The 27,582-nt window shown below is 33.2% G+C and overlaps 1 protein-coding gene across 6 annotated transcripts in view; it reads left to right on the top strand.

Moving 5' to 3' along the window:
* Positions 1-27,315, top strand: part of Tmem196 (transmembrane protein 196) — a 51,413-nt gene extending 24,098 nt beyond the window's left edge. For 4 of the 6 annotated variants that reach the window (XM_063239199.1, XM_003469824.5, XM_063239178.1 and 1 more), the window contains exons 2-5: positions 17,910-17,966; positions 20,788-21,042; positions 22,181-22,254; positions 24,379-27,315. In XM_063239199.1, the coding sequence (XP_063095269.1) occupies positions 20,788-21,042; positions 22,181-22,254; positions 24,379-24,385 (336 nt within the window). In that variant the 5' untranslated portion in view covers positions 17,910-17,966 and the 3' untranslated portion in view covers positions 24,386-27,315. The remainder of the gene's footprint in view (positions 1-17,909; positions 17,967-20,787; positions 21,043-22,180; positions 22,255-24,378) is intronic. The other 2 variants (XM_005003612.3, XM_005003611.3) reach the window with 1 other exon arrangement.
* The last annotated feature ends 267 nt before the right edge of the window (positions 27,316-27,582 follow it).

Below are 27,582 nucleotides of genomic sequence, written 5' to 3'. Positions count from 1 at the left end.
ATGAGTCCTGCTTCTGTAACTCTCTAAGTATTCTTATACAAAATACCCTAGACATTTCTGAACCCACTGATTCTTCTGTGAAATGAACTGTTTAGGAAAATGGTGACAATATGCTTGAAAATCATTGGTTAATATAAAAACAGTAATAAGTTAATTCTTGATGGTTCTAAACTGGCTCTCAATTCAAGTTTCAAAAGCCCTGGTTCATTCCAAGCTATGTCTTCACCATATATTTGGTCAGCCACACAGTGAAAGTCCATAAACGTTACAGCAGTGAATAAAGGGAAATTTTCTGCTATCATTATATATGGTTCTTATTATATAAAGAGAAATCCAAAGATTAATTTAGGAGAGGCAGGAAGATGTTGCTGAGTTATCTCCAAGACAAAAATAGTAATTAGCAGGGAGAAACCTATGGAAATAAATATATTATGTGAAAAATTCAGTTAATTGAAATTTTTTTTAAAAAAAACTTTGTTTAAAAGATTCCTACCTAGACATAAAAGCAGTGTTTAAATTATAAATTAGAAAACAGTCCTATAAATTAATTGGTAGCTACTGCCACCAAGTGGTAACAAATTATCTTTTCAGACACTGGAAAAGTGCTCAGGAGGGAAAGTTCCCTCAACACACTCCGCACCCTAATTTATTCCATCCCATCCTTTTGCATCACAAGTGCCCAAGATCTGAATTCATCAAATGCAAAATTTACAGTATTTGATTTCTATAATCACAGCATCAAATTAAGATCTTTTCAAAAGGCAAAGCTTTCAGGTTTATTTCAATCTGTGTTCCAGGAGCCTCCTCTAATATAGAAATTGGAAGGCAACATAAATATTGTGACTAATGAGAGATTTGGTAAAATCATTATCAGGAAATTCTAAATTAATCAAATCTTTAGACTTAGGCACTTAGGCTGGTGTTTGGATACCAGCGCTGCCACTTCCTTGCTCTATAGTATAAACAAAAAATTAACAAATATCAGTTTTTTCATCAGTTTTTCAGAAATGTGGAGATCAATTTAAATTGTTATATTTATATGTGCAAAAGATTTATCTGGGTCCTAATAAATGCTTGGCAAATGTTATCAAAGTTGGTACATACCAAAGTCTGGTAAGTTCTCAGTAAATATTAGCCCTCTCCTTTTTAAATTATTATTAAGATTACTTTACTATATTTTCCTTCCCTGACCTGAAATAAGCATTTGTAGCCATTACAATTATTACTGATATAAAGACCCAGACCTAAAGAGGTGCAATTTAAAAGGGTAAAATCACTGTAACAGCAAATTTTGTCAACCATGAAAAAGATATTTTACGATTTCTCTAGTTCTAAAGAGATGCGCACAGCATGAAGACAGCAGTGAAGAAAATCTGTAAATTCTAAATGTTGCTCAGACAGTCAGGGCTCCTTCTTGCTAAGGTTCTGCATGAGCAATTAGGCCTACTTTTAGCTTCTCCTAACTTACAACAGTGCTTTGAAGAATGCAAATCAATTAAGGTCTATGGAAAGTCATCTAAATATAAAATCCAAGTGTACATTAGGTATAATTTCATACAAGAGCAACTACAAAGGGGCATCTATTAGTAACCTTGATTAAGAATAAAGGTCAACATCATGTGATTATTTCAATTACATTAAACAACTACATGGCGTACTATAGTCAATGGTCTCAATTAACCAGTAAGGTGCATGCATTTACAAATTGACTTAACTAATGTATGCTCATAACAAGAAATAGCCAAAGATACTTAAGGCACCTAAAATGACTTCTGATTCATCAGAACAAGCACCACATATATGTCATTGAGCTCCAAGTGTCATAGGATTCCACTTGAAACTCTTTTCAGAATTATTCTGTCTGCTACTAGACTCCTAACAGGTGACCATTCAATGACTCTCCAAATACTTCTAATTACAAGAACTTCATGAACATTGTAAGGAGCCCAAATGACATTGAACTCAACTATTCATTAGAAAATTTTTTTTCAGGAAATGATTTAAAATCTCCTTTATGTAACTCTTCTTCATTGTTGCTGGATCAACCATTAAAATATAGAAATAATAAACTACATTTTAGACTACCTCTACTTCCTAGATAGGCAAAATAAGACAATTACGGGTAATAGTAACTTCCATATGTGAATATGCTGTACCACCGAAATTTACCTACTCTGCAAGCCTTATCTTTCAGCAGTCATGTAATCACATACATGTTTTTTAATAGCCTCAGTACTTTAGAATACATCAAACATAGATCCTCTGAGCTATTTGGTTAAAAATATCTGGTATAAATCAAAATGAAATGCAACTGAATCATCCTTTTATTAAAATAAACTGCAGAATACACCAAAGGTTAGTTTCAATTGGAAGCAGATGACCACAGACATTCTCCGGTACTTAGTCTCCTAAGGTTTCACGCTTTCTTGGGGTCCTCAGTATTGGGTCCCTTAGACAGCCTGCGTGATGGAGTAGGCTCTCCATATTGGATCATTCACCAGGAAGGAGAGACATCTCACAATCTCTTTGCCAATTTTTCTTTCTTATCCTCTTGTTTTCTAGTCCTATTCCTTTGAATGTATCAGCTTGTTTTAGGTGCACTAAGGAATAAGTGGAAATAGATCTATTTTATGTAATATTTTATTCACAACTGGTCAAGAGACACAGTAAAAAACTTGAAGCTAAAAATAGTGACAGCAAAGAAAAAGGAAAAAAAATCTCAGGAGAAATGTAAATACTAAAGTGATAGGCATACTTAGATCACTGCTTTTTCTGCCAGAAAAATTTCTATCAAAAACCTTTTTCCAGGAAAGTTTTATGATTTATAAATGACAGAGAATATTTTCAACAAGGTTCTCCTGATATAAAATGAAGCAAAAGGTACAAGCAGTTATGATTTGGGATCTCAAGATTAAGTTGTCATTGAACTTTTGTCCACTGACTTCCTAGGTGATTTCTTTCCATCTTAATTTCTCTACTGACAATATGGAAATACTAAAGAGTATTTTTTTCAGTTTCACAAAAATATTAGGAAAAAGAACCCAAAAGGTAAGAGTTACAATATTATGAAAAAGTAGTCTCTGGAAATGTAGACTTTAATCCTAATTCTTGGGAAATTGCTTCCTTTTTAAATTATTTAACAGAAATCATAATAGAGACTAGTTAATGAGGGTAAAGTTTCATCTGCTAAGACATATTGCAAATTTTCTAGCAAAGCTAGCAATTGTCATGCTAAACGATACTGATGAAGATTTCATTATTTAGTACTTTCTCCATGACCTGGAATCCAAATAATTTTTAGGATCCCAAGTTAATTATTTTTGCCATATTATTATTTCTTCTTGAAACCTTTTCAGGTTTTCAGTAAAAGCCAAGTTAACTGCAAGAAATAAAATCCTGTAGGGTTAATCTTTTTGCTTTTTTATGTGCCAACAGCTATTGTCATGTTCCATTAAGTATAAGTTATTTTAGAGTTGCTGTAGTATCATAATATTACAAAGACATGCAAGTATGAAGCCCTCTGTACACCTTCACTGCATAATAAAGTCTCTGAGTCATGAAGAAATGAATCAGTAAAAAGCTGCAAAAGAGGTAAATGATTTTATAATACTTCTCTTCAGAGGAAACCAAATCTATCACATTAGTGACATAAATCAATGAGGCTCAGAAACCACCATTCAGAGCTACTCTTAAACAATTTGGAATTTCAGCGTTCTTTCCTGGGTCCTTACATCCATATATCACCTGCAGTGTTAGCATACTTCAATGATAATCCTTTCCAGAACCCCGTTCTTCACAATTGAATCCCATTTCTTAAAAGCTGAATCCTCTCCTTCCAGATTCATTTCCCAGAATTTGCTAGTCTTAACAGCTTGACTCATACTCTGATGATCTCTTATTTTAGGCTCTTTGTGGCAATGAGGTATGTATAAACTCTTTTCAGTTTTCTTATACTTCAATGTGCCTTTGTGAGATTTGATTTTCCAGTGTCCTTGTTGACTTTGTTTTAGAGCTGTCTGCCAGTCAGACTGAACCTGGTTCTAGAAAGGTGTCAGTGTGTTTGTTTACTGTCCTTTAAAAACAGTTTGACATTCCTTAGACAAGTAAGTAAAAAGAAGAGACCCTTCCCCTCAGGAAATTGCACTGGAGGTATAAATAACACCCTGTGCCTTACTGGTTTTCCATGGGATTTCCGTAACTCACTCTAGTTTACTTTTCCCAGTTGCTTGCTTTGCATAGTCTTTTTATGTGCACAGTGAGCTCTGGCATAAATATATTCAAGAAGAAAGTTATATTTTTATGCCTGATCCAACACATGTATCATAAAATTGTAGGAAATGAAAAGAGCAGGATGAAAGTAAATTCTTCCCTGTTTATTTTGCAGGCCTCTAGTCAACTGCTCCAGACTCTCTTAAAAGGGAGAAGGAGGCAGAGAGATAGGGACAGAAAAGTTAGGTAAGAAAGCGTTGGCTTTGCTAATTCCCCTTTAAAAACAGTTTTCTCATTCCTCAGAGGCTTTGTGTGGAATAGTTGATAGTCGCAGATTCCCTTCAGTATTCAGCTGTCCTGAGTCCCAGGAACAATGCACTTCATGAGCAATAAAGGAGCCAAAATGCAACACCCCAATAATACCGCCTGTTCTTTGGCGAGGGAAATCAGCCTCGAGGGTAAAGCGTATGAAACTTGCATGCAAAGGTGTGTAGATTCCACAATATGGGCTAGAGAAAAAGTATTCTCTCCTTCCCCCATTTGAACCTGTTTTGCAGCTTTTCGCTGATTCATTTCTTCATGACTCAGCGATTTTATTACGACAGTGAAGGTGATAAGCATGAGAAAGTTTGGAGGTAAGTATGAGAAAGATACTTACATCCTGCTGTAGTCATACTGAAAATTGACTTCGTGCCTACAAAGGGGAGCCATCGGTGTTCTGTATGAAGAATGTGTGTTCTTTAATAAGGAGAAGAATGTTGGTTTGTCCTATGAGTTTTGGGATTTCATGTTTTAGACATTTACTGGTGCATATCTTCAGTGCTGCTTCTGACTGCCATACAGGAGAATTACCCTCATCAGATTTTACATCTGGTCAGCTCATGCTAGACCCAGCAGCCATCTAAACCATTGGTAAACAAAGTTCTCAAGCCATAAGGAACATTACAGTTACCTTGGTATGATCCGAATGCATATTCTTAGACCTTGCCTCTGATCATTTGATTTAATGAACTTCTGCATTTCTAGTAATCTCCATGTCATTCTGATAGAAAAGATCTGCTCAAGGCATTCTTTGAAAAAAAATTATTGCCAGTCGTTTGTAACTCCAATCATCTGAGCAAAAGTAGGTACAGTTGCCAAAATAGAAAAAAAAAAAAAAAAAAAAAAAAACAGAAAACGCACACAAGAAGAAACAGGCAGATTATCACAGGCAGATTTATACAGGTGTGATGAAAAAAATAGGATGAATATTTAAAATTTTTAAATTATCTTTTTGAGACAGGGTCTCACTATGTAGTTCAAACTGGCATTAAACTCACTACATAACGGTCTGGCCTCAATCTCACAGCGCTCCTCCTGTCTCAGCCTCCTGATAATTGGGATTATAGGAGTCTGCCACCATGCCCAGTTTTTAAATATTTATTATAGTAACAAAGTGCCAAAAATTCCCCTAAAACTATTCATTCTTGCTTTAAATAGACATGTATCTTTGTTCTCACCACTTTCTAAAGCAGTTCTAAAAGTCATTTCTCATAGCTTTTTATGGTTGCCTACATGTGCTGAATCAATTCAAAACACTTGTGTATGGCAAATTCTGTCAAAGACTGTGTGTTTATCTACTTTACTCATTGGATCTGGTATTGTGCAAATTCTAGCTCTTTCCCAAAGTCAAAACAACTATGAAATGTAAATCTTTTGAATTGATTCAAGATATCAAAACAGCCATGTCAGCACAACTAAAGACAGAAAAGAGGACTTCCTGAACTGATTCAGAAAGTTGTAAGAGTGATGAAATAATTATGTTTAAAATGGAAAAACAGTAGTTTGAAGGAAATTACTGGCACTGTGTCTTTTACAGTAATGATTTTTTTAAAAATTTAAGCATTGATCACACCTTGTATTAAGATGGGATTCTGGTATAAAAAATAGTTCTCAAATGGAGAGAGCACAAGTGATTTCAAGTTAGATATGTTGAGTCAAGATTATTAGTGTGACAGAAGTGGTAAGATTTTGTTAGTTCTTTGTAAGAATCCTGCACTGTCCTGGAACAGTGTTATCCTTTTCCCAAAAGATATACACAACAAAGATAGACGCAGCCCAGCTTTAGTCACAGTCCTTGTAAGACAGGCCATTGATCATAATCAGAAAATGTGGCATACCTCTCACATCTTTAGAACTTCTGCTTTTAGACATGCAGACTGCCAGAAAAAGTGCTTGATGAATTAAAAGAATCATAGAACAGCAAAGCTGTGGAATCCATTTAAACAACAAAAACAGTAACCATATTTTGATATTTTTATATTCTTATGATTTGCCTAATATCTCTTTATTGTTTCATAATTATTTAATCTTGATTGAATGAAAAGTATCCAGATTTTCTCTAAAGAGCAAATTTTGCAGTGGAATTGAGGTACTGTGTGCATTGAAGCTAGAGAAGAAAATTGTTAAAAAAAAAAAAAAAGAATCAGAATCACTCAGAACAGTGATGTTTGGTAGTAGATGATAGCATTCAAATGAGCATTCTGAAATGTTGCCCAACTTTTTAGTTTTACCAGAGAAAAGCTATCCTGTATCTATTCTGAAGCCAAATCTGGTGTTAAGAGAAAATGAGCCAACTACCACACTAGAATATATATTCAGAGCTGACTTTCCTGAATCATTTCTGCCTCACATAACATAATCTTTTCTAGTTTGGGAAACCACTTTCACTTTTAAATAGGAATATTCTGGCAGTTATCATTCAGTTCCAAACTAAAAATTATTCTCGATGACTTGGACTAGAAAAGCCTGCTCATGAGGACATCTCAAGAGCGTCTGAGGGTTGAGAGGGAGCCTTTTGATATCCACAAAGCTATGCCTGTGGTACTTCAAAAGTCAACACCATCAATAATGATGACTTTCAAACGTCAGTATTCAGAAAAAATTAATACAATTTATAATTAAGGTAATTATGAATACCTCTGAAAAAAGTTATGCAGTTACATTAGTGAAAAGAGGAACTGCATAGTTATGGTTTAAAATTGGCTGAAATTGATTACTCTGTGCCTCTCCCAAAGCACTGATCCACTCACCTACTGATCCATTCTATCACTTTCAAGTTACACACTATGTCATCTAGAAATTTATTCCAACAGCAGCTTTGTAGGGAAATCTATGCAAGAGTTTTATACAGAAAATGGATTCTTTTTCTGTGTATGGAGGTAATATAAAGTTCAAAACTATTTCTTCATTCCCTAATTTCTCTCCTTCATTAACTTGATCATCATGAAATAAAGATCCTTTTCAATCCATATTTTTTCAGAATGTCTTGAGAGACTATCAAAATACTTACTGAAATAAATGATTTTGGTTCAGCCATTTTCAGCACATGCGGAACTAAAAGATTCCCTTCTAAATACAGATGAAGTAAAGGTGATCCTTGAAGATAAAGTTGCTCCTACTGTAATACATAGTGGTTTATGTTTCATTATATTTAACAGAGAAGAAAATCACACTCTGCTCTCAGTCTATTCTCTGTAACAATTTTCATTTATTTCGAAGACTGAACTCAACCTGCTCAGTGGTACACGGAGTGTGTACCTGAAAATTCTGACCTAACATTTTCTGAACTCACTTCAGTTCAGCGAGCAAAATCAGCCTTGTGTGTGAGCAGACAAAGCAGTGATTTTCATCTTGCAATTAAGACACACTGGCCGAACTTTTCAATCCTCAGGACATGGGCTACTGCCCTCCTTGACAAGTGCACATTCAGAGAAACTTGTACAAATTAGGGATCTTTTGGGAGTGTTTTTTTAAAAATATCCTGAGTTACTCATTAGCAAGATGAATCTTGATGCACTATCTTTCCAAATATCTATCATAATTTTGTCTCAGCTCACTTATTTCACTTTTGAAAAGATAACACTGGAGTATGGCTCAACCATAAATAAAACCAAAAATAGCTCATGAAAAGTCTGTTCCTCCTACCAAGTTGCCTTCACTCCTCTAACCCAAGTGATTACTGACACTTGTTTCTTATGTGATTTTCCAGAATTATTTTATATATGTATGAGCAAATTGGTATAAACATTACTATAAGTTTCTTGCCTTCCTAAGCAAAACTAGTGTACCACATACATGATTCTGTATTTTTTTCTCATAACTACATATGTTGAAGAGCTTTCGATGTCAGCATACAATGAGCTTTCTCCTATTTTTTAATATATGCAGAAAATTCCACTGAATTTAAACAATTCTCTACTGACTGACATTTGAGATTGCACTTCTTGTGTTGTTACTAACAATACTAAAATAGATAATTTAGCATATAAATCAGTTTTCACACTTGGAGCTCTGTTTTTTTGAATTCAGAAATGTTGGGTTGCTCAGAAAAAGAAGTTGGACATAAACGTATAAATATATTTTATATATGTATGTATATATAATTTTGATAATTGTTGCCACATTCCTCTCAGTAGGGATTATATTAATTTATCTTCCTAGAAGTAATTTATAACTATCTGGTTATCTAATTTCTTGCCAAGTGATATCATTTTGTTATATACTTATTTCTAACCTTTAAGACCTTTGTCCTTGAAATAGGTCAAAAAGTCATATATGAGTTAGTTTGAAATTGCATGTTTCTCATTATAGATGAATTTAAACATATTTATGATCAAAAGTCATTAGTATGTCAGGGAAGTATCTGTTCATAGCTTTTACCTGTATTTCTACTAAGTTATAAATCTTTATTGATATTTTAGAAGTTCACTTCACATTAGGAGATTAGTCTTTTGTTTAGCTGAAATATTTTCAGCAAGGTATCATTTTAAATTTGTGCATAACTTTTGCTACTTAGGAAAATTTTCTTATATTTTCTCAATGTTAATTCCATAGCACTTTGTTTCTTAATCAGTCTTTTTTGTGGATTATTGGTCATAGGTAAATGTTTCTGCCACTTCAGTCAAAAAAGAAAGTCTACTTTCTTATCATTTTATTTTTCAATTAAACTTAGTCCTTTAGGATATCACTCTAGCATGGTATACATAATGATATAATTTTATTTATTTTTCAGATGGATACACAGGTGTTCAATACCATTTGCAAAAATTATTGTCTTTATAGAAGCACTTAGTGGTGCTAATTTATTATATAATGAATTTCATATCTATATTTATACTTCTAGTATAATTCTAGTTCATTGTTCAGTTTTTCTATTTATAGGCAAATATGATTCTGCTTTAATTATTGAAGCTTTATGATATACTTGCAAATTTAGTGTTAACACTCTATAACGTTGTAGTGATTTTTTTACTACATTTCCTTCTTGTCCATCCTCTGAAATATATTTTTTATGTAAATTTTAGAATCAACTTTTGAATTTACAGGAATAGGTCTTGTTTTGTTTTGTTGTGTACTTACTATGTACTCTTACTATTAAACTTAGTATCTGAGATCACTGTCTTACTCTATTTGAGCTAATATGACCAAGTAGCTAAACCTGTGTAATTTGTAAATGTTAGAAATGTGTTTCTCATGGTTCTGGAGGTTGGGCCAAGCAAGATCAAGTTACCTTATATCCGGTGCCTCATGAGGACTCTCTCTGCTTTCAAGATAGCACCTTCCCGTGAGTCATAGGGGTGAAGGGATAAACGAGCTCTCAGACCTCTTTTAGAAAGAAACTAATCCTATTAATAATCACACGGTAGTATAGCAATCATGTTACATCTTTCCATTGTACAAATGCTCCTAAATTCCTCATTCTTATTTCTAATGAATTTTCTTCTCACTGGTTTGTACTATAAAGTATCATAAAATTTATTTTAGGAATTCTATCCCAAAATTATACCTGGGATTTTTCCCATTATAGCTTCAAATAATGTATGTTGTACATATATAATACTAATTCATCTATATTAATTTTAGCTATTTTATTAAAATATTTTATAGTGAATTTTATATTTCTCTTAGAAATTTTATATATCAACTGCAAATGATGAAAGTTATTTTTCTCTTTTTAATATCTTTAATTTATTTCTATTATTCAATAGCTGTTTAACAGATTAATTTTCATGCTTAAGACAAGAGATGATACTAGATATCCTTACCATTTTCATTCCATCATATCAAGGATATACACAAATCAACATTACCTATCATTCTTGCTATTGGCCTTGGTCACAAGGCTAATATAGTGTTTATTTATACCTCTCCAACCTAAAGTCACTTTCTTACTCCTTTCCATATGATGCTGTTTGGAAAGAAATCATTAGTTGCAGCCCACATTTAAAAAGAGGGAGTTAGCTATGTTTACCTCCTTGAGAACAAAGTATCCTCATAAATTATTCAGAATGTTCTGCCTAGAAAAAATTTTCTCTTCTCCCTATTCATTAATTTATTCAATTATTTATTTTTATCTGTATGAGCTCATGGCTATTTATTATGCACTGTGGGTCATAATCTAATACTTGTTTACTTTGTTTCTCAAATTGATGCAACTTTGGTCATTTAGTGCTATTTATGTTGGCTCCTTTGCCTCTGAAAAACCTCAATCACTGTATAATTTTGGATATTTTTTTGAACACCCAATTACATTCTGGAACTATAGTGCACTCCAAGCTCATCTTGTATATTTCCTGGCAAATATGAGAATTAACCAGTGCTCCAGTAACATGTGGTTACTTTTGTTTAAAAGTAGGATTAAAAGTCAACATCTGGATGATAGATGCAGTTGTTGCTAATGGGGATTTGTTACTTCTAAGCCCTGTGAGTGGACAGGGCAAGAGGATACACGAGTGTACACTAATGTGTGTATAGGTCCACTTATAAATATTTTATATGTAATATTCTGTATCTGTATTAAATTTAAATTTGGCTTATATTCATACCTTCAACTCAAATCTTTTGTCCATATTTTAAACCATAAGTCCATGTCCATATGTGCATGTCCATATTTGTTTTCTTACTGTTGTGCTACCTAATTCACTCTATCTCCTTTCAACCTTTTTCTACAGTGTTATTTGCATAGATGTTTTTCTTATGTTCACTTTTCAACACAACACAAAATTAGTCATGCTATCCCACATAATAGTGTATTTTGACCACATTTACATTTAGTTAACTAAAGCAAAACAGAAAATGTTTAAAAGTTAAAGAGAAAATATAATAGACTTGGGGAAGAAATTTCTTAGCAATGGTGAATGGCACTGGGTAGGAACAGTAAAAGCACAATGATATAATGTTCTCTACTTCTAAGAGCCTTTAAAGACCAAAAAGCTTTGACTACTTGATTTTGTTATAGAGTTGATGTTTTTTCCTTGAAGAGCACTTTGTGTGGACTCCCTATTTCACTGAAAGTAATTATGGAGAACACCAGTTTTCAGTAGAGAGCCAAGAAGTGAGTATTTCTGCTGGTGAGCCACTGTGAAGCATAAATGTGAGTCTTAAGCCAATCAACTCTTAGATTCTGAATCCCTAGGAAGACTTAAAATCTAGCTCCAACTCGAGGGAGGTTAAATAGTTAATTGATCAAGGCATTTTAAATTGATATTCAGTTAATTTTAATAACCAAAACTTTGGGCATGCTTCCCAAATAAGTAAACTTTCCCTATTTGCACAAATAATCTCATACAAATAACTAGTGAAAAGAAAGAAAAACCATTACAGAGGAAAAACCCTTATGAGTCTAACCAGAGTTGATGCAAGAAGATTAAAATCATATCAGCACAATATTAAGAAAAATATGAACTGTTTTTAAGTGCTTGTGGGTATCCTAAATTCCAAAACAATCCTAATATTCTTCAACTAAGAGGTGATTGAAATATAGTAATATTATTTAAGAAATAGTAGTAGCAAAACCAGTAATGTAATTTTTAATCTGGGTACAGGATAAATACCTAGCAGAGCTAGATTCTTTCAAATCCATTTCACAGCCCTAACATTTGGTCTTTGTGTTTTCCTGATAAGTTTTCCATGCATATTTTAAAACCTGATTATTTTTGCAGTTGTATAATTCATTAATGGCTATTAAAATATTTTAACTCGTGTGGCTGAGTTCAACGTCTTAATGAAGAACAAAACAGTAACACTGTTTCTGTTTTCTAATGGTAACATCTGTATTGAATACGGAATTTCTTGAGAAGTACTTCATCTGAAAGTGGTTAAGTGTAAAGTGTAAAAAGATTGGAAGGTACTGTCTTTCAAAACAATTGGCCCATCATCTTTCATAATTGTATCAGTGCAATCTCACTTGCTTTCTCAGCAGATGGAAAGACCCACTGTTTTTATCTTACACAACAATTCTGGTTGAAGAGCCCTCCATTACAAAACTCAAACTGAGAAGTTTAATGTTATGGTTTGTGTTTGGGTGTACCCCATAAGCCGAATGCAGTCATGGAGGCAACTGAATCTGGCATTTGTGATTGGTTCATTGTCCAGCACTGGGATTAGCAATGTGAGTGCTGCACACACTCCCAAGGGTGGGCAGCTGACATGCAATATAAGGGAAGGAAGGAGGCCTGCTTTCCCCCTTTGCCATTTTCACTCTTGTCACTTGTTACAGCCATGAGCTGTTGTTCCTCAACCATGTCATCCTGACTTGGAGCCAGCTGAGGAAGCACTGAAACTTCCAAAATCTGTGAGCTAAATAAACCTTTCCTTCCTTCATTTTGAGCGTCAGACATTTTGTCTCAACAATGAAAGAAAAATAATCAAGACAGAGCAGTATTTTTTGCCTCTTAGTATCTTTCCTCAAGTAAACTTTCTTACACAGTTGAACTATTTCTATCCCGCAGACAGTGTATAAATGTTACACAGTGTTTTCCCACTGCATCCTCACCAGAAGTTGATATATTTGTTTTCCTGATAATAGCTATTCTAACTGAATGAAACAGAATCTCAATATAGTTTTGATTTCTATTTTCCTATTGCTAAAATGCTGAACATTTTTTTCGTATACTTACCGGCCACATCCTTTGAAATGTCTATTTAGCCTGCGTACCCATTTATTTACTTTAGCCTGTGTTGCCCATTTATTTATTGACTGGAGAACTGTTATTTTGGTACCAAGTTTTTTTTTTAGTTTTTTATATATTCAAGATATTAATCATCTCTCAGGTAAATAGCTAGTTATACTGAATTATGAGTTTAATTTTCACAAACTAGTACATATCTATAACATACTTTGATCATCTCTACATCCCATTAGTACATTTTCTTATTTATTGATTGGGTTATCTGGTATTTTTGGTATTAAGTACTTTGATTTTTTTATGTATTTTATATATTAATCTTATGTCAGAAGAGCACCTGATAAAGATTTTCTTTCATTCTGCAGGGTATATCATTGTTCTGTTAATCATTTCCTTTCCTGTAAAGAAATTTTAACTTGATACAATTTCACGTGTCAATTTTTGTCACTATTTCCTAAGCTATTGGATTCTTATTTGACTAACAAAGATTTTCTCTCATTCCCTGAATTGTCTCTTCATTCTGTTGTTTTCTTTTCTACGCAGAAGATTTTTTATTTTTAATATGATGTAATTTACTTTGTCAAACATAGACCTATTCAGGAAATCATTGCCCATAGCAATATTTTGACATATTTCCCCCATGTTTTCACAACTAATTTTGGTGTCAGATATCATATTGTCTTTGATCCACTTTGACTTAATTTTTGTACAGGGTTAGAAATAGGGATCTAGTTTCAATCTTCTATAATTGAATGTTTACTTTTGCCAGCATCATTTGTTGATGATGCTATCTTTTCTCCACCATATTATCAGTTTCTTTGCCAAAAACCTGATTGCTTCTCAGTCTTCTGGATAAGATCAAGTGAAAAATCAGAAGACTATTGCTTCATAAAATAGAAAGGCTGAAATAGGCACAGGGTTTTGCACACACACCCTTCCATACACACACACACACACACACACACAATGTGCACACTCATACACTAAGGCATGCATGCATATAATCAAAGTGTTTCTTCCCCACCTGCTCTAAATGGGTATCACAGTTTGCTTCTAACTCTTTGGAAGGTCTTAGAGAGTCTTGTCCCTCTTTGTATTAACTTTTTTTTGTTTACCATAAAATCTCAGTTCTCAACCATTAAGAAGTGATCATTCTGCAATTTAATCAGCTTGTGTTAATTGTTAGGGTGGAAATGACATCTTTCCATTTTTCTAAGCCTTAAAACAAAAGTAGACATCTCTAATGGACATTTTATAAAGAAAATCAACTCAAGGTAAAGTGCTATTTGCATAATAGCTCCATTTTATCCCATGAATCACAACTTCGGCTATCTATGGAATCTAATCTAAACTGGAATCAAATGTACTCTACTTCAAGGACTAATTAGTTTTATTTCATAGAGTACCATTTGATGCTCTATCCTTGAATTGCTATACTGATATTGCTTTGTAGTAATAACAAAATGAACAACCCTAACTAGATTTAAATAGCCCATCTTCTCAAATAAAATTTTATTTCTTTTGTAAAACCACGTATCTCATTCAAGCTGTGTGAGAAAACACACACACACACACACACACACACACACACACAACCAACCATCAGATTTACTTTCTTAAGGAAATTTGTTTTTTGCTCGCTTACTAATTTTCATGACATGTGTAAGTAAGTATTTCACATACTAGATAAAGTTACATCAAGCTAGGCAAAAAATGACTCTGGAATATTATACCAAATTTCCTTATAAAATCAAATGCATTTAATTTTGGACTGTAATGTAGTGACAAATTTTCTCATTAGTTTTATTTCAAAAGTTAACAATGGCAAGGAGTTCAGCAGCACAGTGCCTGCCTGGAAAGCATGAGGTTGTGAGTTTGATCCTTGGAACCAAAAATGAAAGAAAGAAAGAAAGAAAGAAAGAAAGAAAGAAAGAAAGAAAGAAAGAAAGAAAGAGAAATAAATCAGTAAATTAATATGGCAAGGACAATTATAAGTGAGCATAATGTGTTCATTAACCACCTCTGGTTACATTTGCTAATATTATGCACACTTTACTGTTACTAGAAAATCCTTTTGAAAAACATCTCCATCATATTATTAGAAAAAATTAACTTAGACTCTTAATAAAACCTCAAATTATATGTTTAATCCTGGGCTCTTTGTGGGACCTTTACCAGTCCACTTAACTCACCTGGACATATAGCTCTTCAGGTCACCATGTACAAATCATGAGTGCTAAGTGAAAACATCATTCAAGATCCCCTCCAGTACTATGACTTGGGGTAAATAAAGGTGGTCAATAGAATGAAAGGTCAGTGTACTGTTTGGTCAGTGTACAGTTTAGTTCTCTGTAAATTAAATGTCTAAACTTACGCTGAGTTTTCTTAGATCCTACTCAGAAATTTTATGTTTTTATGTACTTACCATTGTGTGCCTTTTTAAATTAAATATCCAAAAAAAGAATATGAATTTTGGATGCTCTGACAGCAATAACTATTGGATAATATTTATACTCCAGGGATGAGGAAGTGTGAAACAATATTGCCTGATATTCCTCCTACTCTGCCTTCCCTTGCTTCAACGCTGATCTTCCATTTCTTACATTTATTCAAGTAAAATGGGACAACAGGAAATAGCAATTTCAATACATTTAGATGTTTCAATCATGTGGCTGGGATAGAGAACTCTGCTTACGCTCCAAATGTCCCTTGAGTTCAATTGTAAATAAATAATAGTGATATTTATTTATTTTAAAAGAGATCTAAGAAATACACAAATACATTACTACCAAATTATTTTAAGAATGAATTCTGGGTGAATGAGTTGAGTTAGCTCAAGTTGAGTTAGAGTTAGCTTAGTAAAGGACATGTTTAGGCTTTGAGCTGAAGTTTCAAGCTTGGAGAGGAACAGAACTGGTTCAAACTGGGATTGTTTGACTGCAGCCTTTCACCAAACAATATGGAATCAGTAAGACTACACTTCAGGACAAGATCTTCTCCACGGGGGTACAGAAGGCGATGACAAATGGCCAAAAGAGACACTCAAAAATAGCTTTTGAAGCCTGTCATCATAGTCCTATCCTACCACTCTGGGAGACCACAGCAGTAAGATCACAAATTCTAGCCTGGCCTGGGCACTTAGTAACTTAGGGAAATCCTGTCCAAAAAAAGTGAGGATTAAGCTTAGTCAAATCTGTAGTGCCACAAAAAGATGAAAATTACACAAGTATTCAAGATTCAAAAGTTCTGAGTTTCTATCTTCTGCTGGTTTTATGCTACTATAAATATTGTATCAGATCTATTTTATGCAGCATGTGAATGCTTGACTTGTTACATATTTTCTGAACATAATTCCAATTTATATTTGTCTTTGAGACTGACATTTTTGACTTGCAAAGTTATAATTTTCTCCATTAATATTTATAAGTATCTTCTGTTTTTGTCTGGGAATTTAATGCTGTATTTAGAAATTCTTCCCACTCCTCTACAATTATATAAATATTTAACTTTGTTATTTCCAAATGAGCCTATAAATTTTTATTTATTTAAATAATTAAAATGTTTCATATTAATTTTGGTGTATGACATTAGAAGATAACAAATTATGTAATTTTATCAATTGAATAAATGATCCTCACCCTTTCTAAACTAATTTGAAAATTCATCTAATTTATGCAATAAATTTACATAGACCCTTATGTTTCTTCACCTGTGTTCCTGCACCACCACTGTCTACTTTATAATCTCTTTTCTTCCTTGTGGGTAAGTTCTCTTACAACAGCTTCCCTTAATTATTATTTTTCAGCAAAATCTATTGGTTTTTGTTACATGCATATTACTAAAGATAATTGTCAGAATATTTTGAAATATATTTTAAAAAATTCTACCCAGATGTGAAATACTTACAGCCAGATATTTTTAGTGCTGATTTGAGATAACAAAAATGTTTTTATTAACCAAGTGGAAACAAATTTTGCAAATCTAAGCCTGTAGAGGGTTTACTACTTGTTAATGAATTTGAAACTTTATATGGTTTGGCTCATCAGAAGTATGTACAAAAATATTCTTCAATGTTTCTACCCAAATTCAATTATTTATTATTTTACAGCAGCAAAAATGTCCATCAACCAAATCGTTTGTCATTGGTAGTTGGTCTGATGTAGCTGCTTGTGCAAAGCGATTCTGTCACCAGTGTTCTTGCTTCCAGGAAACTACGTACCGTATTTCACTTCCGACATATTTGTAAGTGCAGCCTTTCTGGTAGAATGATGGAGCCATAGTACCAATTTGAGAGGTACAAATCAAGTCTCTTTAGAGGAACATCTCATTGCCCATGCTTCATGTTTCTATTTATGCAGGATTCCTTTCCTATTGTAGGACCTATTCAGTTCTAGTTGCTTAGTATGAGTGAAGGTACATTTTTCTCCCTGAGAAAGTAGACCAGCAAAAGAAGACAATGACAGAAAATAGGAGAGAAAAAAATTCTAAATTTACTTATTGCACAAATTTTTCTGATGACAAATTAATTCTGGTTTTTTAAAATCCTATTTACCTTTATCAGCTTTGAAAGAAGTAAATTTCCAAAGGAAAGTGCATTTTTTGGATTTTACTACTCCACTTTCCAACTTTTGTTGGGAATTTAAAACTTCTAAATTTCCTGGAGCAAGTGTCATGAGTGAACTGAAATAAACTAAACCCTAGGGTTTCTCACATGTTGGAATATGGAGTAATGTTTCTTCTTTTCTTTTGCAGTTTCTCCTTTGTGGCATATGTGGGATATTGTGCGCCAAAAAAAAATCAGGACTTGTCGTAAGTTTTGCTTGTTTCTATTGTACACTGGAGTATTTGAAACATAAACATTCCAGAATGAAAATGATGCCTAGTCAAATTTCATGTATTGAATGTTAGTAATTTAGGATAAAAAGAAGGGACTGATGAATAATTCCTGATTTTATCATTATTTTAAAAACTAGAGGATTACAGACTGTGATAAAATATCAACACAAAAAATCTTTGATACATTCCTTAAACACATAAATATGTACATTTTAATGTGTGCTGTGTATGACATTCCCTAGTATCCTACTTTAAGACTTCCAGGTAATTATCTGAATCCTTCAGTGAATAAAAAATGGTCATGTTTTAATCTACAGGAAACTTAATTGGTTATATATGGAATGGGTCTAAGAACTACTGGCTTTCTTTGACTGTGAATCTAATTTTGCAAAGCAGCAAGACAGCTAGCTGTATGATTGATTGATTCTTAAATATATATTTTATTTTATCTTACTTTATTACTGTGAGCACATGTGTAAGTACTTTCAGATGTTTTCTGACACTATTATGGGGTCCTGGGGCAGGGAACATGCACCCAGTCAATTGATAGTAGCCGGAGGGGAACCCTGAATGCTGAAGTACAGATTCCCTTCAGCCTTTCATGACACTTTATGAGAGTTTGGAAAGAAGGACAAATGCATAGCTTATTTTATTGAATACTAAAGAAAGCATCATAAACTTTCACAAATTGGCAAAATCAGCACTATATGAAGAACCTAGGAAGTAGCCTTTGAACTTACAGAGTTTTCAAAGGAGAGGGGAGGTAGTGGAGCATGGCGGAGAATGTGGAGCATTTGCAGCTGTTCTCATTGTACCTCTTTTGCTAATAATGCCTTTCTCTGTCACAATATTACATATTGTGACAAAAGGATACATCACTCACTGCCGTAGACAGGTAAGACACAAAGTTAAAAAAAATATAGAGGGAAAGTTTAGGGACCCAGTGTGATTTTGGACACTTGTAATTGGCATTTGAGTTCCCCAACACTCTCTAGACTTCATCTTCCCATTTCTGCACCCTTCCTTTACCAAGAGTCTTTATGATTACGTAGGAGGAAGGAAGGAAGGAAGGAAGGAAGGAAGGAAGGAAGGAAGGAAGGAAGGAAGATTTTAAAAGGCACTAACATCTCTTTTATGTCTTTATAATTCTTTTTATAAATTATAAAAGACTAGAATTATAACAGCTGAGCATTTAGAAACTACCAGCCTGATGGTAGATGTATCTACCACAAGAAAGTACCACAAGAAAGTACACTCTAGAGGTACCATTCACAGTATTTAGCTTCAAGGACTCTCTATATTCTAATAAAATTTTGTAAAAATGTATTTTCAATATCACTGAGTCTAGAATCTCTTACTTTGTGTGGTTTGAATACTATGTAGTTACGAACTGGGATGCACATTTTAGTATGTTAGTGTAGAGGTGCAGTATTCTGTTGCTACATGTTAATGAAGTATCATGTTTAAGAAATTAATGCAAAAAATATTGGGAGACATATGGGCTTTCCTGTGATAGAAAATTAAGCTTTTTGATTTAAACAACAGGAATTTATTTCTCACAGTTCTTTTTTTTAAAATTAATTTCATTGCTAAGCCTTTGATACACACAATGGTCACATTCTTTATAGGGAGTTTGCACCTGCATACAATACACCCAAATTAGTAGTAGCTCATTATTCGAAGGCAAGTGTGTAAGAGCTTTTCATTTTCTGAGAATGAGTAAGCACCAAAATTTGTTCCAAAGAACCTGCATTTTATCTGAATACTCCTTACAATTAAACACAACTGATTAGTACTACTTAAACTTGTGAACTGCTGGTTGCTACTTGGTAGGATGATTTCATTATTTGGTAAACAATTTTGGGCATTGTATCTAATCAAGAATAAAAATATGATAGTTTTCACACATGATGATGTGTACTATAAGAGATATACAGTAAGCAATGTCCATTTAAATTGAAGAAGTGAAACAAACTACAGTATTGTAGTTCTTTCTGACAATTAAGCTTTTTGTTACGCTATTCCATGTACCTATGCCTGGACCCTTTCTGAGAATTACATGTACCTAACTGAAATGTCACATTATTAAGGATACTTTTAACAGCCCTGATAAGGCTACCTTCTTTTCTTCCCTACTCCACAGATAACTGTTCATCCTTCTGTCTTCAGAAGACAAAATGAAGACAAAAAAATAAATACATGAAGACAAAAAAGAAGTTAACTAAATTATCTAAATTCAAATAGGTAGAGAGACACAAATATCTGAAGTTAGGAAAGACTAATGTCAATTCAGTGAAAGTAAGATATTTAGATACTTTGAGAGGACTGACATAGTCAAATGGGATGTTATTTGGAAAAATCTGAGTCCAGTCTCTCAATTTGAGTCTCATCATTCATTAATGACCACTCATTTTCCTGGACTATATATTAGTATCTCGCTCAGAGTATTGCTAGGAAGGCTTATTAAGATGATACCCATTATAATTTTTAGCATAGCAGGGCAGAGTACATGTTAAATTAATATTATTTAAATCTGAAACTGGCTAAGAGAAAATTTTTTCAGAATTTTCATAAAATGTAACCTTGGCTTCAATTTCTAAGACACTATACACTACGTCCTGGCAGTAAATCAGACTGAGTGGAATCTCAGTTGGCAGCCGAGCTCCTGCCTCCAGGGAACACAGGAGCACCTTCTCTTGTGGGCTAGCCATCCTGAACGCATGGGCGCTTGGCAGTGTGTTCTGGAGTCCTTGCCTCCTCAAATGTAATGCCCACTTCTCTTTTTCCTTACCAGATGATCCTCTTTTCAGCCTGTTGTATCTGTGGACTCATTGGGGGCATCCTAAATTTTCAGTTCCTTCGGGCAGTCACAAAGAAGACTTCTTCCTTGTATCCTCTGCATCTGGCCTCCATGTCCCTGGCGTGCATTGGGATTGGGGGCTGCACTCTGTCCTCCTGGCTCACCTGTCGCCTGGCCAGCTATGAACAGAGGAGGATGTTCTCCGAAAGGGAGCACTCCTTGCATCACTCTCATGAAATGGCCGAGAAAGTGAGTTTTGTGCCTCTGCCTCCCACTGCTGTCATGTGATGAAGACGGCAGTCTGAGTGAATCAGTTTGCAGCCTTAGATGACAATTTGGAAGGTTTGGAGTTTGTACATTGTACCCTATTGGACTAAGAGTAAGAATTCTAAAAATTACTTTTCCTCTGCAATTCTTGAGTGCATTTGTTCCCATCATAGCTTCTCGGTCTTTTCAAAACACAGTTCCTAAAATAGCATTTAATAAAATATTGAATACCTTATAAATATGGATTTTATGTATTATACCGAGGAAAAACACATAAATTAAATACAGTCTCTACTCAATAAGGCCAGTTTTAGAAATTGCATGAATTCCCTTCTCTAGCCCAGTCCTTGTGCTTGTAAGTAGATGCATCTGATTATGTAAATTAGATACTCAAGCATAAAGAAACTCTTTAATAAGGTGACAAAAAGCCTTGTCCATCAGTGCAGATATTATAATTCCTATAAAGCTTCATTTAATTCTCATCTTAACTTCATGAATATTTGGATAGCTTTAACTATATTTTAAACAATGGCCCTTTCATAATTGTTTCTTGAAACCCATTCAAACGGAAAGTTACATTAATTGCATAAAAGGACAAATGGTACAGAGAGAGGTCTGTGCTTCTACTACATCTTGCAAATATTTCTTAATTCATTTCCTGCTACTGTATCTGTTAAGGAAAAGATAAGCATCTGTGAAATAAACTCACTAAGATAATGGCCAAGTTACACTTTTCTTTATATTATGAAATAAAACTGTACAACCATAGAATAAAAGAAATAATGACTGCATATTTCTTTGTAATGTTATTTTGAAATTAAAAAGTATTTATTTTGTAGTTTATATGTTTATAGTCAGTATATAACTTATACGTAATGACAGCAAATGCTCTTTCTTTGTCCCAAGAACGCGATTTTAAAGAGTTGTATGCATGTACTTCAGAAAAGAATTAGTGGGAAACACCAGGACTGACCATTTAAATAGATGATCAGTGAAAGCAGATGATGAGTCCATGTTTAGATAGCGGCTCTTTTGTGCTCTATTTTTATAGTAGTGTGACTTAGTTTTCTGTGTGTGTGTTTGTGCAATATTTATTGTATAATTGTTATATTTACATTAGAGATTGAGGGCTATTGAAATAACCGACTTGCCCAGCTGTCCGGTGGTACCCCCGACACCAGAGTTACCTACAAGGTACGCTGATTTCTAGGGAGTTACCATGTTGTGATGTCGCTGCAGGAAACAATGCCTCTTTTATGAAGCCATGATGTCAGCAGATCAGTTTGGACTGATGCTGTGATGTTATTCCTCAAAGCATCGCTTTCAAAAAGGCTACTTCGAGGAACTGACATGAACCACCATGGTAGTGTCTTGAGCTTCACAGTTGGTTGAGTATTTAAAATATTCAGCCTGCTTCTAAAGCATCCAAATACATTTCTGTTTGGATGATTCCTGATTCCTTGTATTCTCTGCTGCATCATGATTATGACTCAATATCATTCACAGACCAGAGTTTTGCCTTTAATAATAAACAAATCTGGACAAAGACAAACTGTGTATCTCCATCATGCCAAAATTGCATGAACAAATAGCCAAACTTTGGCACTAACACAGTAAAACTTCTATACAGGGTGGTACTTCTGTTAAAATTATCCATTATGACACATTTTCCATATTTCCAATTGCTGAAAATAAATAGTAAAATTTCTAGGTTTAGTTAAGCAGCGCAATTAGAAATAGAGAAAGTTATATATATATATATATATATTACAACTCATTTTCAGAAAGTATGTTCACTTGTAAATATCCACATTTTGTCCTGCCCAAACTTAAAATACAGTCTGCTGATTAAATTGGACATGCCTATTTGCAAATAAATTGACAAGATTCATCTATTTAAACTAATATTCATTATTATTTACTATCAGTAATTTTACAATGTCCCTGTTGTGGTGAATTTAGTTAAGAAAATTTCATTTTGTAAAATTGAAAAGACTTTCTTAAATCATGTAACAAAATATTGGTAATATAGTTTTACAGTTTCTAAAGCAACTTTTTAAAAAAAAGGTAAAGTCTTTTTAAGAAAGGCACACAAGAATAAGATTGTTATTTCTATAAATCCAATAAAAAGTTTTCTTTATCTTTTAATTAGATGAATAAGAAAAGATATTTGAGTAAATTTGTGGATGTTAATTTTGAGAAAATGATTTATAGTATTCTTACCATCTACAGGAAATTCTTAAATGAAGCCTCAAATCAAGTTTCTTAACTATAACAAATTTAATAGCCATTCAGTGACCATAGTCTATTTTCTGATCTATCTTCACTATACGTATCTTTAGAAGATTCTCCAAATGTATCTAATAGTTTCTTCAAAAAGGAGTAGCATAGGAACAGACAAGAATGGAACAGTTGAGAAAAAAAAATTTACACTTGATATTTTTCCTATTCTTTTGCAAATAGGCTTGTTCAGATATGGAAAGATATTGTCAACCTATTCTCAGAAAATGTTGTCGACATTTTTATAATATGGCTCAGTAACCATAATAAATAGGAATAACCCTCATATCTCACCACCTTTTATCACGAAATAAAATATAATTCCCAACTTTTAAAATTTCTTAAACCAATACATATAATAACTGCAAATGAAACTTTTAATGTTAGTTTATCCTTTACATCTATATTTTATATGCCTTCTTGTGTACTTCTTAATTTCTTAGTAATCGGTCTTTTAAAAACACACCAAGAGGTTTCTCTGTTTTGCTTTTTGCTGTATAAATGATAATGTCATTAAAACCAATGTTTCCTACTGTGATTTGGTAGTGACCCACATACACAGACAAGCAACATTGCTTCTCTTTGGTCCTTTTTCAGTCCATTACCAAAAGGCCACACATTTTCCATAGATTAAAGATAAACTGTGAAATGTGTTATTGGCACTTTGAGCCATGGTCAGAAGAGGAGCCTGTGCATTTGGGAAAACTTGGCCACTTGACCATCTTCTTTTTTCCAGGCAAGATCTCCCCAAAATAGATTGGAGTAAAGAAAGAGGAAACTCAGTGAATTAGAGAGACAGTGAACTGATTTTATGGGTAAAAGACTTTTCTCTAAACAGACAGTCACTTTGGCATTTTCATGTGCTTCAAGATGCCATGAAACTTCACTTCCTAAAATGCAGCAACAATATCAACCCTTGTCCTCCCCTAAAAAATGTTTTTCAATGGCTTGAAATATCTGCTTTGCAAACCTATTAACCGAAAACAATGTCTTACTCTGACAATGATTTGTAATTAATTCATGTTATTTTCCTAACAGGAAATGACAGACAACATGAGCAATGGAGGACCACAACTGATATTTAATGGAAGACTATAATCAATGTCTTAAAAATTGAACACTGTAGTATGTTCATATGAGGCAAGGAGATATCAGAGGATTAGAGGATAAAATAAAATGGCTCTTACAATTTGTTTTATCTCTCTTGAGTAGCCACTAAATTTTTTCTTCCTTAATTTTGTGTCAAGTATTCTCCAGCCCTTTTGATGGGGCAGAGAACTTTCCAGAAATGTCCTAGCTTAGTAATTTTAACAGACTTTCCAGATTGTTCTAAAGAAGACTTTTCAGGAAAAATGTAATGAAACAAAAATAAGATCCACATTCTTCAAAAACACTATTTGAGTAGCATGAGTAATAGATTTGTAATTATATATTTCATATGAGTAACTGAAAAGTACAAATATCAAGGAATAACAATAACATGTTGATGTCTTTGTTTTGAAAGACAGGTGGCTTCCAGAATGCCACAATTCAAAACCTCAGCAATGCCTTGTTATAAAAAACATTGTAATTATTTTCAATTTGTGATTGGATTATATTTCATAATTTATTTGTAAATTACAAAAACATAAAGCATAAAGAAGAGATTTTTTAGAGAGAGAATATTAATCTGTATGATATTTTTGCATTTTTGAACAAGAGTGAAAAGTTGTAAGTAAATATTCTATAAGAAAATTCCACATTTTGATCATATTGTGCAGACCGACCTGCATGTTCATGAATGAGCCTGAGAATAAAGTATGTATGTATCTATACTGTGAATATAAAATAATATATACAGCATATATTTATAGTTACATGAATGAATATAAAGAGGTTGTACAGAAGAAATCATGATTCTCTGAAGGGATTCGAACAGAGACGAGAAGGCAATTGCTCAAAGCATTTCTTTCTTTTCTTTTTATCGGGGAAAAGTGGGGGGCTTTTTGAGACAGGATCTCACTATGCAGTTTGGGGTAGCCTTGAACTCACTTTGTAGCCAGGCTGGTCATGAACTCGCAGTGATCCTCTTGCCTCAGCATCCCCAGTGCTGGGATTACAGGTGTGTGCCACCACGCCTAGCCCTCAAGGCTTTTCTATGCCCATAAAAAAATAACATTGAATTTCTACCAAATTTGTCAGTTTTTCTTCTATTATTATATCTATTATATATATTACTGTTGCTGATATTTATGGAACTAATTGATCTGAATAGTGTAATATAAATATAGATTATGTATGCAGTTATTTTACTGTTATGTTATTTATGTAATAAGTATTAAGATTTATTTATAAACACAACTCTAAATGATATATTTTCATACATATAAGCAAGACATTATGGATCACAATCATTCATGATAATTATATTTCAAACACTTAGCAGACCAGTTAAATTATGCAGAAGGTCAGATGGTATAACCCCAGATAAAGTTAAAATTAGCTTTGCTATGATTTTGAGGTGTTTTGTTTTCTTTTATTTTACAGTTTATATGTAATAATACTTAGAGACAATGTTCAAGAAAGCATATAACCAAAGAATCTGAAAACGCTCTCTGTAAAAGAAAATAAAATGACAAATTGATATCCATATAGCTAGATTTAATCATTTTCCATAATGGAATGTTAAAACACCAACCAATCATACATATAGGCAAGGAAATAGCATAATTTTGAAAATATTTGTAAAAATACAGTATCTGTCAACAGGCAAAAAATCTAATATTTTAAACTATATAACTCCTAATGTATGTGCATTTTATTATTCCCCAAAGCTAATTAATTTTCAAATAATTTTTATGAGTTACTTACTGAACTATAGGTAAATTAAATTAGAACATGCTATAATCTGTAAACAGACTTAGGTTTTCATTATGCTAAGAAATAAAAATTTGGGGGTTAGTCACAATCTTTTTCTTTTTGTTTTGCAACATGAATATAATTTAATATATTTGAACAAATTTTAAAAGTTTAATGTCATTCTTCAGAAACAACTGGACTACAGTTATTCCATGTAATTTTTGAAGTCTCCCAACTAATTTGGATCACTTCGTTATGTAATACACTATAAATACCCATAATTGCGAATTATAATAGTGAATCAACATCATTGTTGTTCATTTGGTTCCACACCCTAGTATGATACTTCCCACTGGAATTATGAAGTATAAAATGCAGAAATTTTGTAGGTACCTGATTCTAAATTTGAGCAAGAATGTAATTTCTTACTGAAAGAATAAACCACCACCTCCAATTTCAGTGGCATTTCTCTGTCAACATGTTTGTGCAATACAAGATTATAATACATTAGTAAGATATTTTGAGGTCTTTTGAATTAATTTATAAAATCATACATTAAAAGACAAAAGTAAGTGTATCACTGCTTTGACATAAACTTACAAAGAGATGCAATCATTGCAGTTATCCAAATAGTCCACAGTGTAATTTTAAGCAAGTGTAGGTATATATTTTAATGTAATTATTTCAACTTAATGTTTTCAGGGATCAATTTGGCATTTATTTGTAATATCTATTTGGGATGGGTAGTGATTCTTGAGATCAGTGAGTGAAGCTCAGAATATATTGTTCAGTTAATGAAAATTTAATTTTGATGACATTCTGACTATGAAATAGAATTTTGTAAGTGACTATATTATAGTTTTAGTATGAACCTACTCTTGGGAAAGTAATGTGGCATTACATTAGGGGAAAATGTGTGCAAATGGTTGTGAAGGTATGCTTCAGAGACGAGCTGAAAAGACGTGGCATTACAATAAGCATAAAAGAATCAAAGTGGACTCTCGTTAGAAATTTTAAAATGTGTATGTGTTTATGTATATGTGTGTGTGTACAGATATACACACTCATAATGGTTTTAAAGTGGAATGATGACTCTACTGATAAGTCTCTGTAATAAAATGGTGTGTTTTGAAACTATGTATGGTATCAGGTTTCTTTCTTTTACAATACAAAAATATTGCCTTCCAATAGATAGATAAATGAATGTGCTAGTCTGAGATGGGCAGAGGACGATAAACAAATAAAAAAAAAGACAGAGAGAGTCGTGGCTACAAGATGTGGGATACAGAAAGGACATTATCTGAGACAGGAAAGAATAGAATGTGTTCACATGCAGAAGATACAGAACAAAACGTTTACAATAAAAAAAAAAAAGTCCCTCAAGACAGACAAAGAAATAATGTT

This window comes from Cavia porcellus, unplaced genomic scaffold (genome assembly GCF_034190915.1).
Source record: "Cavia porcellus strain 051 isolate PalLab524CR breed Dunkin Hartley unplaced genomic scaffold, mCavPor4.1 scaffold_2, whole genome shotgun sequence".
In the NCBI taxonomy this organism is placed as follows: Eukaryota; Metazoa; Chordata; class Mammalia; order Rodentia; family Caviidae; genus Cavia; species Cavia porcellus.
This window is presented reverse-complemented; position numbering and strand designations above follow the sequence as displayed.